The sequence below is a fragment of the Petaurus breviceps genome, unplaced genomic scaffold (genome assembly GCF_028583685.1).
Source record: "Petaurus breviceps papuanus isolate PSGF00001 unplaced genomic scaffold, PetGlider_PUasm1.0 545, whole genome shotgun sequence".
Classification (NCBI taxonomy): domain Eukaryota; kingdom Metazoa; phylum Chordata; class Mammalia; order Diprotodontia; family Petauridae; genus Petaurus; species Petaurus breviceps.
The window spans coordinates 252965-266231 of NW_027186366.1; the positions used below are offsets into that span (position 1 = coordinate 252965).

General features: G+C 51.1%; 1 protein-coding gene across 1 annotated transcript; it reads left to right on the top strand.

Annotated features, from left to right (window-relative positions):
• Positions 1-894: 894 nt before the first annotated feature.
• On the top strand, positions 895-11623 carry LHX8 (LIM homeobox 8). Its single transcript, XM_069102209.1, has 3 exons — positions 895-988; positions 9889-10072; positions 11008-11623. Exons 1-3 carry the CDS (start codon positions 896-898, stop codon positions 11082-11084), a joined length of 354 nt encoding a protein of 117 aa, XP_068958310.1. The 5' UTR covers position 895; the 3' UTR covers positions 11085-11623.
• The last annotated feature ends 1644 nt before the right edge of the window (positions 11624-13267 follow it).

Here is a 13267-nt window from a genome sequence, read left to right on the forward strand (position 1 = left end):
GTAACAATGAAGGGGAGGAGGGAGAACTGGAAGATGGTAGGGGAGGGGCCTTACCAAGTTCAAGTCTGATCAGGAGAGTCTGGGGGAGGGGTCATGCCTTGTGCATTGTGTGTGTCATCACTAACAGTCTTACAAAGACATCATATCAAGTAGTAACAAATTCCATTTCAAAACATCAGTTGAATGGGGAGGAGGTAGGCAAAGATTCCTGAGAGCCTGGAATTGTGGGCAGAGGCAGGGCACATTCAAGTACGTTCTTGCCTGCAGCCTGCTCCGGACTCAGCTTGGTCTCTTAGCTGCCTGACATGGCACTGTGAGGCTCCCCAAAGCACTTTGACCTTCTTGCAGAAGAACTCCCTTGACCTCAGTTACAGATGAAGGGCCTAAGTGGCTTGTCCTCTGGTCACACAGCTAGTAGGTGTTAGAAGTGCAATTCAAACCAAAGTCTTCACTGACTTCACCTGCATCTAAGAAGGTCAAGTTGGGGCAGGGAGTGTTTCCTAAGTACCTGCTACGCGCTGAGCACTCTGGGGGATTTTCTTCTACAGTGAAGGAAGGACACTCACCAGTCTGTTCATGCTGATGTTGAAAAGCAAACTTGTAAACAGGTACATCCATTTTGTTGAAGTCAGGGAGATGAATTTATTCCATTTTGGACTTTAAAATCTGAGATGGGAAAACAGCCAGATTTGATACTGTTAAAGTCTCTTCCCTTTGTAAGTTGTCCTCCATTCGTCACACAGACTCGCGCCTGCCTGTGGTCAGCATTTTCCCGTTACTGGCTTCGCAGTGATCCCGGAAGAGGGCCCTCTCTTGTCTCCCTGCTCTCTGGGAGCGGAGATGCCTTCACCAAGCCTGACAAGCTCACCGCTTCCCTTTCCTGCCCTCCCAGGTCATGCAAGCCCAGTTTGCTCAGGACAACAACCCAGACGCCCAGACGCTTCAGAAACTGGCGGAAAGAACGGGCTTGAGCAGAAGAGTCATCCAGGTGACGCCTTCTGTTGCGGGGGGCCTTCTGGGTGGGGGGCGAAGAGGCCTCTCATTGTGCCTCTGTTTGGTCTTTTGGGAAACAAATGTCTCTGAGCTGCCAGGCCCTGGTGGGGATGGGGACCAGGGACAGACCGCCACTAAGGAGCTCTCTACTGATGAGGTAGAATGAGCGCACAGAGAAGAGTGTGGAGGTGGGTTATCGGCCATTCTGTTTGTGGAGGGTGAAAGTTTCCACAGGAGAGAGTTTTGGGATAATTACTGATTTTATTAACGAGTGCTAGTGGATAATGAATAAAAGGGCTCAGCGGCACTCTCAAATCCAAAATGCCCCCATGGAACTCCCTCAGCCCTTCTATGCTCTTGGGAGAACCCTGTGCCTGAGGGTGGGAGCCAGCCCTGCCCAGCTAACAAGCAATGAGGAAATGAACATTGTAAGGAGAGCCTGGTTTAAGCTAAGGACAGCCTGGGGAAGGTGCCTATCACTTCGTCTTGGTCAAAGAGACTCCCCCAAACTCGCGCCACCCCATCATAGGGGAGACTCTGCTTCCCCTCAGACTTGCCGAGTGTCACCAGACTAGAATCTCTTTACCTTTTGATCAGACCTAGGTTTTCCCAGCTCACTGTGTCTGCCCAAGATTGTCTCTCTTTATCAGCCCTGCTCTTCAAAGGCCGGCGGAGCAGCCTGCAGAGGAGGAGGAAATAGAAAGCAGAAAACCTGCGTCCTAATTCAGTAATGCATTACTAATACAAGAGAGGCATAATCAGCTCTCCCTTGTTCTTCTGCCTTTAGTGAGGTTGTGTCCTCTAACTTCATGTCTCAGCCTGGTTATTGACGTCATCAGGCTCTTGGCAGGTACCAGGGGAAATGATGAGAATTTGGAGGATGAGAGGCATCCTGGGAGTCAGGAGTGTTGTCAACAACCGTGGAGGGACTATTACCTTGAGGTGGGTTTGAGTCTGCCAGAGGACACTGGACAGAATTACATCCAGGAAGATGGGGGCAGAGTTTGGGGGGGATCTTGAATGCCAGCTGGATTTGTACTTGCTTCTGTAATAGGGTGGGGTGGGGATTGACTGAGGGCTTTTGGAAAGGGAAGTAGCCTAAGCTGTTCAGGAATATTATGCTAATGGTGACAGCAGATTGGGTTGGAGTAGTGGTAAAGAGGCCAGCCAGGTTCATGGAAGTGACCCAGCAGGGACGTACTGAGGGCCTAAGTTAGTGTAGTAGAAATGCAAGAGGTCTATACAGGAACATGGACAGGCCTCTAATGGGTCAGATCCTATGTCCTTCCACTGCCTGCTTCCCATCTAGTAGGAGAGTCTTCACACAACTGTGGACAGTGAAAGGGGCGGCAGGCATCGTGTGACTGGCCATCAAAAAGCAAGCAGGATGTTGGTAGGATGTTGGTAGATGGTGAGTGTCCTTCCTTCACAGAGGAGTAGCACGAGTAAAGTCACAAAAGTGAGACATTCAGGAAGAAAAGAAAAGAAGGGTCCAGTCTGTTTGGAACAGAAGAAGAAATAGTGGGAATCAAGACCAGCCTGCCAGGCCGGGGCCAGCTCCAGGAGGGCTGCAGTGCCCTGTGGCGTATTTCAATAGATAGCTGTGGAAGGTTTTTAGGTGGAAAAGTGACCAATCCACCAGGAAGGGGTGTTAGGAAGAGGGCTTGAGCGAGGGATGAGCCGGGTCGGAAGAGAATTTGGGAGAAGAGGAAGGAGGCAGAAATGGCGGAACCTAGGAGAATTGGGCTGATGAGATGAAAGTGAAAAAGAGGAGCTACTTTGGGAGAAACCAACGTTGTTTTGAACCCATCTCTTCCAGCTTATCCAAGTAGAAGTGTGGGCTGGTGGTCAGAGCTGTGCATTGGAATTTGGGAGAGGTTAAGGTGCGAGGTCAAAGGATCTCAGGGTTCTTGACTCGAGAGAAATAGTGGGGCATAGGGAAGAGGGCTGGCCTTGAAGCCAGAGAGATGTGGGTTCAAGCCCTGCCTCAGACACAGAAAGGCTGTGTGACCCTGAACAAATCAGTGAACCTTTCATTACTGAAGGCCAGCCTGTATTGGTACAGCGAGTTTCCCTACTAGGGAATAACTTTCCAATTCCAATCCCAGTCTCTACCAGTCTGAATGATTGAACTTTGGCTGGAGTGAGCATCCATCGGTAAAAAGCCAGGGAAGGGATGGCTGCAGAGGGAGGTGGAGAACCAGAAGGGGATGTGGTTATGGAAGCCTGAGGAGCACAGGGTTTTGAGAAAAAAGAGGTCTCCATCATGATATGGAGAGGTCAAGGGAGAGACGAAAGAGAGTGCTGAGGGACCGCGGAGAGGCAGCAAGATTTCCATGAGCTGAGACAGGAGTTGGTGTCAAGTCCCCGTCGAGACTAAGAATGCCTTGGCCAAGGAGCGGGAGGTGGGATTCAGAACCATCCTGGAGGACAGCAAGAGCAGGGATTTCAGGGGAGCTAGCTATGAGGCAACAACGTGCGCTTGTTATTTTAAGAAGCTCTTTCTTTTCTTTTTAAGTCCAGACCTAGGATCTCATTAGTGGCAACTCCTCCTGATGCAGAACAGTACCTCACCTGTAATCTGTCTTCTTAATTTGGTCTCCCTTGAGAAACTTCTTTCAGGACATTGGGTAGACCTCCCATGGAGGATTCATGAGAGGACAAGGGCAAGAGGCACCCAGCTAGGAGGCCCTGGCGGGGTGGGGAGCATGGCCTGTGCTGAGAGAGGGAGCCGGCAAATGGGTGAGGGTCCAGATCCGCAGAATCCAGTGACTCATAGGCTAGTTTACTGAGTGGGTCATTTTTCAGGACCAGGGAGCTCAGTCCCGTCCAACTTGGATCACGGGGTGTCTGTGCTAGGGTTTGGGTCTAAGCACTGTAGACTCTGAAGGGTGGGAGTTCAGAGAGGTGGAACCAGTACTGTTATTAGCCTGGAGAAGACCTGGGGTGAGATGGGATTGGTGGCTGCAGACCCTCGAAGGCCAGCCTGTTTTGGAGAGCAGGACAAGGGCCAGGAGAAGGAAGTCACCCAAGGGCTGAGGGGATTTCAGCTCCATGTTGTGAAGGGCTCTGGACAGAGGCATTTGAAGAGACCAGAAGACCCTCTGGCTTTCCTACGATGACAGGAGTAACTCCTGGCTCCTGTGGGGGGGTCTGGCAGGGAGGGTTGTAGTGCACCTCAGCTGGCCAGGACCAGTAACAGAGCTGAGCCCAGGCTGAGTGAGTCTCTCTGGTTCGGATGGGTCACCGCTGACCTTCCAGTCTTTATCAGAAAGTCAGTGGCACATGGTAAAAAGCCTGTTAGATCTGGTTACAAGACTCACGTTGCAATTCTACACTGAGCACACGCTAATTGTTGGAAGCCTGTTTCTTCTTATAACACAAGCACCTGTCACGAGGTGGGCTATAAGGACCCAATGAGATCAGGACACGCGGCAGGTACTCTGCAAGCTTGGGGGGGCGGGGCGGCATCCAGACCGCCTGCTCTGCCACTGAAGATGGGCGCCATGTAATTTGTTAGCTCAGTTGCTGAGGGCCCCAGAATGGTGACACTTGCCCAGGGACACCCAATCTACAGACTTGTGGATTACCTTGGAGATGACTGCCGCTGCTCTTGCTGCCACCGATCATAACCCATCATTTGCAAGGGATCAGAGCTGCCTCCTCCCCAGACTGGCCCCTCCTGACGTCTCGCTGCAGAAGGCTGCCTCCATCTGCAAGCATGGCAGGACTGTGGCCACGCTAGGTGCTGGTGAGCCCTTTGAAGGTGGCACGGTGCTTTGCCCGCACTCCCTCCTTTGAGCCACACCACAGGCTCCTGGCTTAGCTTTTCCCACTTTGCAGTTGAGCGGGTGAGGCTCAGATGTTGTCACTCTTCTCACCCCACAGCCAGTAGAGGTCAGAGGTGGCATTGGGCAGCCCTCTGCTGTTGTATCTGCCCTTCTGCCAGGTCATGGGAGTGTACAGAATCATTGAGGAGGGGCCTTGGCCGGGGTGGGGTGGACAGGAGACTCAGGTGATACTCCCTTCCAAGGGACTTTCTTGTCCCTTCTAAATGCTGAGTTTTCTGGGAAGCCACCTCTCTTAGGGTTCTCAGGGAAAGCAGAATCTCCTGAATGAGGGTGTGAAATGGATTTCATTCCTGGAAGGGAACCTGAAAGGGGAGCTCTGCCGGCTAGCAGGTTTTAGACGTGAAGAGCTGGCTGAGCTCTCTGAACAAATCTTCCTTGCATTGCAGTGAATAGGGGGTGAGTTGGTTGCTTGGTTTTTGACAGAGTGTGAGGTTTGTCCCAGCATCAGAGAGCCATCCATCTTACTCTGCCCTTAAAATGGCCAGCCTGAGGGCAGCTGGGTAGCACAGCGAGTAAGAGCACTGGCTCCAGAGTCGGGATGACCTGGGATCGAATCCGGGCTCAGATACTTGGCACCACACCCAGAAATAACTGGCCATGTAACCTTGAGCAAGTTACTTAACCCCAATTGCTTTAAAAAAAAATGGCCAGCCTGGTTTTTGGCATCTTCTCCTTGATTTCCTACCTGGGGTGGGCCATTTCAGAAATGCTCGGGCTCTGGGATCCCACTAGTGTAATGTGTAAACTGCACAGTGCCGTGTGGTCTGGAGCACAAAACCACCTGGACTGACTGACCTTTTCCAGCAGACCATCTTGGCGGTATTAATGGGGGGGAGGGGGTAGAATGATGCACATGCAGTTTCCTTTCCCTTCCCATGTAATGACTCACCTTTTTAAAAAATTGTACAAAATAGTGAATAATTATACCCTGGCTGAGAGAAAAAATGGTGCTTTAGGGTTTAAAGAAATCCACTGGTCCTGGAGCAGCCATTTAGGAGGCTTGGGACTTAGTAGTGTTAGTGCCAGCCTCTTGGGGTTAGACTCCGTAGACTTGGCAGGATTGGGCTTGGTCAGTTGGCTAAGCAGACTTTGATCACTGGGCTTCATGTCCTTAGAATCAGATTGGGTAACCTTGGCGTCAGACTTGGTGACCCTGGGGCCATATTTGGAGACCTGGACATCAGACCTGGTGGCCTTGGGGTCCATAGTTACCCTGGGTGGTCATTTTGGGGCTGCTGTGCCAGGCATTGGCCTTGGGGGGTCTTGGAGGGCCTAGTGCTCAGGCCTTGACAGCTTTGGTTCTATTGGCCTGTGGTTTCCTCAGCTCCCTCTTGTGTTTCCTGGCAGAGCACGTTTCTCAGGAACTTGGGGTCACATCCTTTCGGAGACCCCTCTCTGTGACTTGGGTCTCTTGATGCTGTTTCATGTTTGTGGTTAGTTATGGGTGGCGTGGTTCTCAGATGTGGGCCATCTTCACATCCCCAGTGGCACTAATGGGCATACCACAGGTGGGAGGAGACTGGGGGTAGGGGCAGGAGCCTTCTTTCTTCAGGATTTTGTATACAGAAGCTTCCTTTTTAGGGGATAGGGGAGTTGTGGCAGTGCACATTCATCAGGAAGCATTTATTAAGCACCAGCTGTGTGTTAGGCTCGGCGCCTGACGTGGAATGCAGAAATGCAAGTCCCCAGGGTAGATGCCAGAGCGAGAGAGAGCAGTGTGAGTGAAATGGAGACAATCTGAGGAGAACTGAGTTTAAGCGGGGCAGGTCTGCCGAGCTTGACCTTGAAAGAAGCTGGGGCCCTTCCACGCAGAGCTGAGGTGGAGCGTGCTCCCAGCAGGGGGGGCGTCCTATGGGAAGGCTCTGAGGAGACAGACCCACCCCCCGCCCCTATGGGGACACGGGCAGACACAGATGGAGATCAGAGACAGAGGATGACGCAGCCCATAGATGACTTCAGCTGTACTTCCCTCCTGAAGAAGGCTGGTTCTTGGTTGATGGGTTTGTCCTGCCTTCTTGAAGAGGCCCCTGACGTCGGGGAGATGGTGACGTGACTTGTAGTTGACTTAGTGGCTGTATTGGGCCCTCCTGCCTTACAGTGAATGTCAGTGGAGCTGTTTCTCTTTGGAGTCTTCCCCTCCCAGCTTGACTCTCTTCTTCTTTTATATTTAAAGGGGCCATCCCTTGACTGCTTCTTAAAGAGGCCTGTTCCCTGAATGGGCGTTAACTCACTCTCAGTGAGAACCTGAAAAGGCCTTAGCCTAAAAGGGCCGGGGTCTCCCATAGCATCCCGGGCCATCTCCAGTCGTCCTGATGACTATCCGGCCCCTGGACGAAGCTGGCTCTGGAGGAGAAGGGAGGCCGGTGACTCTGCACAGCCCCCCTGAAGAAGGTCCCATACAGTAACCCTGAAAGGCTTGTCAAGGGCACTGACAAGCAGAGCCCTTTAGAGTTTCTTCTAGATTGTCCTGGAGCCATCTCTGTTTCTAAGTCATTTGGTGAAGCAGCAAATTAAAATTTCCTAGGAAAGCTCTAGCTCTGAATGTTTCCACATGAAGCTCCCCATAGAAGTTTCCTATCCAGAGTGATGAGAGAGGAGAGAGAAGGGCCCTCTTTGGGTGCTGGAGATCCCACAGGCAGCTGCTGTACTTCAGTCCTGGGGCTGGTTTTGTTCCCGGCCCCTCCCCCTGCCTCACCCCCATGCGTGGAGCCCTGGGCACAGTCGGGCAGAGGCTGAAGTTAGTCTTAGCCCTGGCAGCCACCTCCATATGGGCCCTAGAGTGAAGGTTTCAAGAGATTATAGAGACTTTGGCTCCTTTAATTTATTTTATAAAAGAGGAGCCGAGATCCAGAGACCGCCTTGTTGACCTGAGGTCTCAGAGGAAGCAGATGGCAGAGAAAATCCTGGGGCCGGGTCTTTGACTCCAAAGGAGCCTCCACTCTTACCTTTAGCTGCTCCTTGTGTGACCCATGGTGCCACCTCATCCTCTCACACCGAGACACGCTAGGCCACGCTAGGCCCCAGCCCTTTCCCGGAGGTCCCTTTTTCTAAATGCACATCTAGTAAGTGTGCATAATTATTATTGTTCTATAGAATGAATGCTATCAAGTATGCAGAACCCTGTGCTAGACTCTGGGGAGACAGGAAGTTCAGGCAGGACCAGCGTGGCGATATTCTGGAAGTTACCGTCCCCCCCAGTTTCCTGCAGCAGCGTGCTGTTGTGCCCATGGGTGGCACTCCACCCACCCTGAGTTTTGTTCTTTATTGGGCCACATAGTGAACCCAGAGGATTGTTGGTTCATTTGCCCTTTGTTGAAGGGCCTGGGGATCCTTAGCCTCAGAGATTCGTGGGAGGACATCTTGGGGCTGCCTCCAAGCGTCTTCAGGGAGCTCTCGTGGTCAGAGGAGTAGACCAAGAAGCTGTGGGTACGTGTTATAGACAGGCTGACTTCAGCTTGACATCAGGAGGACTTTGGTGAAGATAGAGGGTTCCAGAAATGTCTTGGGATGGTGCTTGTGGAGGACCCCGAGGGAAGCCGGGAGGGCCTGGAAACATTCTACGTGGCTATCCCTGTGACTTCTTACTGAACCACAGGCACTGGGAGAGCCTGGCCACTGGGAGCGGGGGCCTGGCCAGCAGAGGAAAGACCAAGGAGTCTGCCATGCTGGTACTTTTCCTTAGCAGCATCTGTAGAAGGTTTTAGCTGAGGTGGGCTCCACAGATGCTGTTCGTACGTAGCCTTTTATCTTTGCCTATGTTGGCTATGGTGAAAACCATAGATTCTTCTTTAAATGGTGGGTTATGGCCCGGCTGCACACACACAACAGGATTTTAGGGCACCTCGTCCATGTGTTTAGATTCTAGAAGAGAAGTTTCCAAGGCTCTGTTTTCTATTTATAAATGAGTTAGTTATTTTCAAGTGATGAATGGTTATGTATTAAGAGCTTACTGTATACCAGGCCCCGTAGTTGGTGGTAGGGCTATGAATTTGAACCTGAATGACCCCGGCCCCCAAGGAAGGCACAGCCTGTCAGACCACACATACATCTGTAAGTTTATGCAGAAGAAATCCAAGGCCAAGGGCTGCTGGCGTTAGCCCCTCTGGATTCACCAGAGGGGTGTCACATGTGCACACTGGGAGTTGCCGTTCCATTGGGGGCTGATTTTCCCCAGTCCCTTGGTCTCTAGCAAGGCCACATGTTACTAATATCGCTTCTCTCCCCCCAGCCTCCAGGCATGTGATGTCCCTCTCTGGGCACTTGCTAGGTGTACTGCCCCCATGGACCCTGTGGAGGGCTTCCCTTCCTCTGAGGCTGCCGCCATTATTCCAGCCACCTCCCACCTCGTGCACTCAGCCATCTGGTTCTGCTGATTCCACATCTCGAATGTCTGGTCCCCTCCTTCTGCTCACCTGGTCCTGTTCGTGTCCTCAGCAACGCTTAGCTCCAAATCGTGTTATTGCAATAGCTTCTGAAAACGGATGTCCCACATGCAGGCTTTCCCCTCTACATTCTGCCAATGAGAGTCCTAACATGTAAGGCTAGTGGTCACTGCACTACTCCAGAAGCTTCCAGGGCTCCCCACTGCCTTCCTTCCCAGGCTGATTCTGAATTCTTCCCCTGTTCTACCCTGGAGCCAGACTGACCTCTAAGCTGTGTGCCCATAGGCGTCACTGACCTTCCACTGGCACGCCCCTCGAGGCTGCCCCTCAGGCCTGGAACTTTCCCTTTCCTGGCCTTTGTCTTGACAGCTTTATCTCCTTTCAAGGATCAGCCATGCCACCTCCTCCCTCCATCACCTCCTAAAATCACCTGATTTTACCCAGTGGTTAGTGTATCCCTCCCCACCCACTTCTGTGCACGTGTTCTGGGTTCACTTTTCTGAACATGATGCAGCCACTTCCTAGAATGTAAGCTCCTTGAGGACAGCACTTACTACAGCGCACACTGTAGGTGTTTCAAAAATCTTGGTTGATGGCTGGATGAGCCTGGACATGCCCCAGAGTTGATTTGTGACCTTGATGAATTGTCTCTTCTCCCCTAGGTTTGGTTCCAAAATTGCAGAGCTCGCCATAAGAAACACGTTAGCCCCAATCATTCTTCCACAGCTCCAGTGACGGCGGTTCAGCCTTCACGGCTGTCTCCCCCCATGTTAGAAGAAATGGCTTACTCTGCATATGTGCCCCAAGACGGGACGATGTTGACGGCCCTGCACAGTTACATGGACGGTGGGTATCATCTGTGACTTGTGGTGTTCTGAGCTCTGACTAGAAACACACTGGCCTGTCAGGACCCGACCCACAGTGGCAAGGAAACGGCAGAGCCCTGGCTCGAGCCTTCCTGTTGGCAAAGGACAGCTTGGGACCATCTTGGAACAGAAGGCAGAGAGGGGTTAGCAGGTCCCTCCTGGTGATGGGACCAGAGCTCAGGAACAATCACAGGCAGCGGATCTGGCGTGAAATCCAGCCATCTTGGTAGCTAATTGGAATAAAAGCTGATGCTGGAATGGCCTAGTGAAGGGTTTGGGGGCTTGTTCTTGTTAGAGTTTCCGTCCAGTGTTCTGGAAGTTGTGATAGAGCGGGAACCAAAAATCATCCCTGCCCCCATGCCCAACAGATCTTGATTTCTTTTCTAACACCCATTGTATCATGAAAGTGAATGTTTTACATGGAAAGTGGTTTTCATGCCAGAAGCTTAAGCATTTTATATTTGTATTTTTGGATATAACAAATTTTTAGTAATGGAGGAAACCTCGCTTCCTGTTTGTCTTTGGGAAGATGTGAGATCTGGGGCTCCCACCTTCCAAACCCTAGGGGTAAAACAGGGACCCTCTGCCCACCCTGCCCCAGCCCTGCCTGTGTCTTGTGCGTCAGGATAAAGTACAATGAATAGGACTCACCTAGACATGGCATTAAAAGTGGCCACAGCTTTGAGCCTAGAAGGAAGAGTTGGGGTGAAATCCTTAGTGCAGTTGGACTCTGCCATCTGTGCCCAGGAGGTCTCTGGCCACTGCCCCCGTAGACCCTCTGTGGGCTTTCCTTCCCCTCCTGGGCTTGGTCGGGTAAGCAGATGGTGGCCAGGCCATGACGAGAGTGCGTGGGGGCAGGGTGGGAGGGCTAAACTCCATCCACACTGAGCTGAGCATTCCTTTCTGTTTTTGTAGCTCACTCACCGACAGCCCTTGGACTCCAGGCCTTGTTACCCCACTCGATGACACAGCTACCAATAAGTCATACCTAATTTCTGTGTTTCAGGGATAGAAATTCTGAAGGATATAATCTGAAGTCATTTATTGTGTATTAAACATCATTGCAAAATGTTCATGTTAATTTTTAATTTAACATCCAAAGCATCTTCAAGATCACTTTGTTGCCCAGGTACGTACATAGGGTTGGCCTGCAAGACACTTTTGTTAATTCTTCCTTTTTCTAAAAAAGAGAATGTTTACAAGAAGATGACTCTGTCCCCTTTGTATTGTCTGGAAGTAGTTTTCTCTAGCTGTGTGTCCGTTAATTTATTCGTCATCGAAAGAGCACTTTGCCTAACAGAGAGGACTGATAAGTGTGCAAAATGTTTACAATGCTTTGTGAAATTGTAGTTTATCATCCGTTTGTATCTGTAAGTTATTGTTATGAAATATTACCTGGACTTTTTGAGTTACATACAACTTATACTTTTGAAGTTTGTAGCTGTGAATTTGCAACTGAAATTTATTTTGCCAATTGGCTTTTCCCCCTGAATGAGATGAATAAAGCTTCTGTTGTGGCATGCCAGGCAAAGCCGTGCCCGCGTCCTCTGGCTGTAAATAACACTGGAGGTGGACCAGCCTGCTTCTTGTGAAGTGCCATTGTCCTCATGGCATCTTGTCTGCTCTGATCTTAGCAGCAGGATGTTGTAGGCTCTTGGCCTGTGGACAGCTCATCTTTGCAAATAAAAGTTTTTGTCAGCTCTTGTAGATGGTATTGCAAGCCCGGAGAGCATACCAGATTGGAATGGGCTGTCAGCAGATACTGTGCTTTCCCCTTCCAGGAGGCCTTCGGGCACATTTGTTGGGTATTTTATAGAGGGGGTCGGGTACAAGTGGGCTGAGAACCCCTGAAGGCTACTCTGATTCTGTGAGCATTGACTCAGAAATGTTTGGCAGCATATATGACTCCCCAGGCCTCCGCCTTGGGTAAAGCAGATTGGGCAGCTTGTGAAAGGGGGAGATTTTCTCCTAGAAATAACCTTTCTGGGACTCTACACCCGAAGTGAAGTACACTGTGTTAACATACTTGTCCAGAGACTGGCATGGCCACTGAAGTGCTGACCTGGGAGTCAGGGGACCTGGGTTTGAATCCACTCTGACCCTTGCTGTGTGACCAGGGCCCAAGGCTCGCTCACTCAGTGCTTTCATCTACTCCAACAAGTGTGGGAGATGGGGAGACTTTGCCTACCTCCCTCAGTAGGCTGCAGGAAGGAAAGCACTTTGGAAAATGCGTAGCTCCCTATAAAGGTGAGTGAGTGCTGAGGCAAGGAGGGAAAAGCAAAGAATATATTTTATACAGAATTAAGACTGCACAAGGTTGCCAATGGGAGATTCCTGTGGCCCATGCCTATTTAGAGCTAAGCTGTTCCTCCCCAGGTTTGTGTTGGGGGAAAACTCAAACCTTTCCAGAGCATTCCTTTGGGGTTTTCACTCTAGAGAGTTCAACCTAAAAGTGGTCAGGCTTCCTTCAGCATGCCGTGTGAACACCCTCCACCAGAGATCTCTTCCCTCTGCTCTGATGATTTACAGATAGTACCATAGGGTTGGAGCTGCAGGGAGCCTTCCTCTAACTGCTCCATTTTACAGACTAGGAGACTGAGGGCCTCAGAAGTGACGGGCACAGCCACACATCTAGCAAGGACCACAGGCTGGCTTGGCAGGTCTCCCTGACTGGGTCTAGGGCGTTTTCCCCAAGGCTGAGATCAGCACACGGCTCGGAAGTGTCTGAGGAGGGCTCCGAGCCCAGTTGGTCCCACTCTTCCACAATGCTGCTGCCCCCTCCTCAGAGCCTTCCCCCTTAGAATGGGATCACGCATTCTCCCCCCATGCTAATATCAGGAGATAAATGGAACCATTCCAGGACGTCCTCTATGCAAGGAAAGAGAATGATGGGGAAAATCTGGCCATATTAGGTGAGTGCAAATCGATACCTTTTGTTTAACTTGAAAGAGGAGCCACAGAACCAGGGGAGGCCCATTTGTAATCCTGTGCTCCATGTGTACAGGAGAGCTTAGGAACAGTGTCAGATCAGGGGCAGCAAATGGGAGTTCTCTGGCCTCAGAAGAACCAAGACAGCTTTTAGCTGCTGCTCCAATCAGACCCACCCAAGTCAAGCCTTTTTCCAGCGATTCTTTCTCCCATCCTGTGAGACTCACAACAGCAGTATCCTGACTCC

Bases quoted from the DNA above. Each gene is read 5' to 3' on its own strand.
- LHX8 (XM_069102209.1), top strand. From the start codon at position 896: ATGCAAGCCCAGTTTGCTCAGGACAACAACCCAGACGCCCAGACGCTT. The intron at 989-9,888 runs GTGACGCCTTCT...CTTCTCCCCTAG, and splicing joins TGAGCAGAAGAGTCATCCAG to GTTTGGTTCCAAAATTGCAG. The intron at 10,073-11,007 runs GTGGGTATCATC...CTGTTTTTGTAG, and splicing joins CCTGCACAGTTACATGGACG to CTCACTCACCGACAGCCCTT.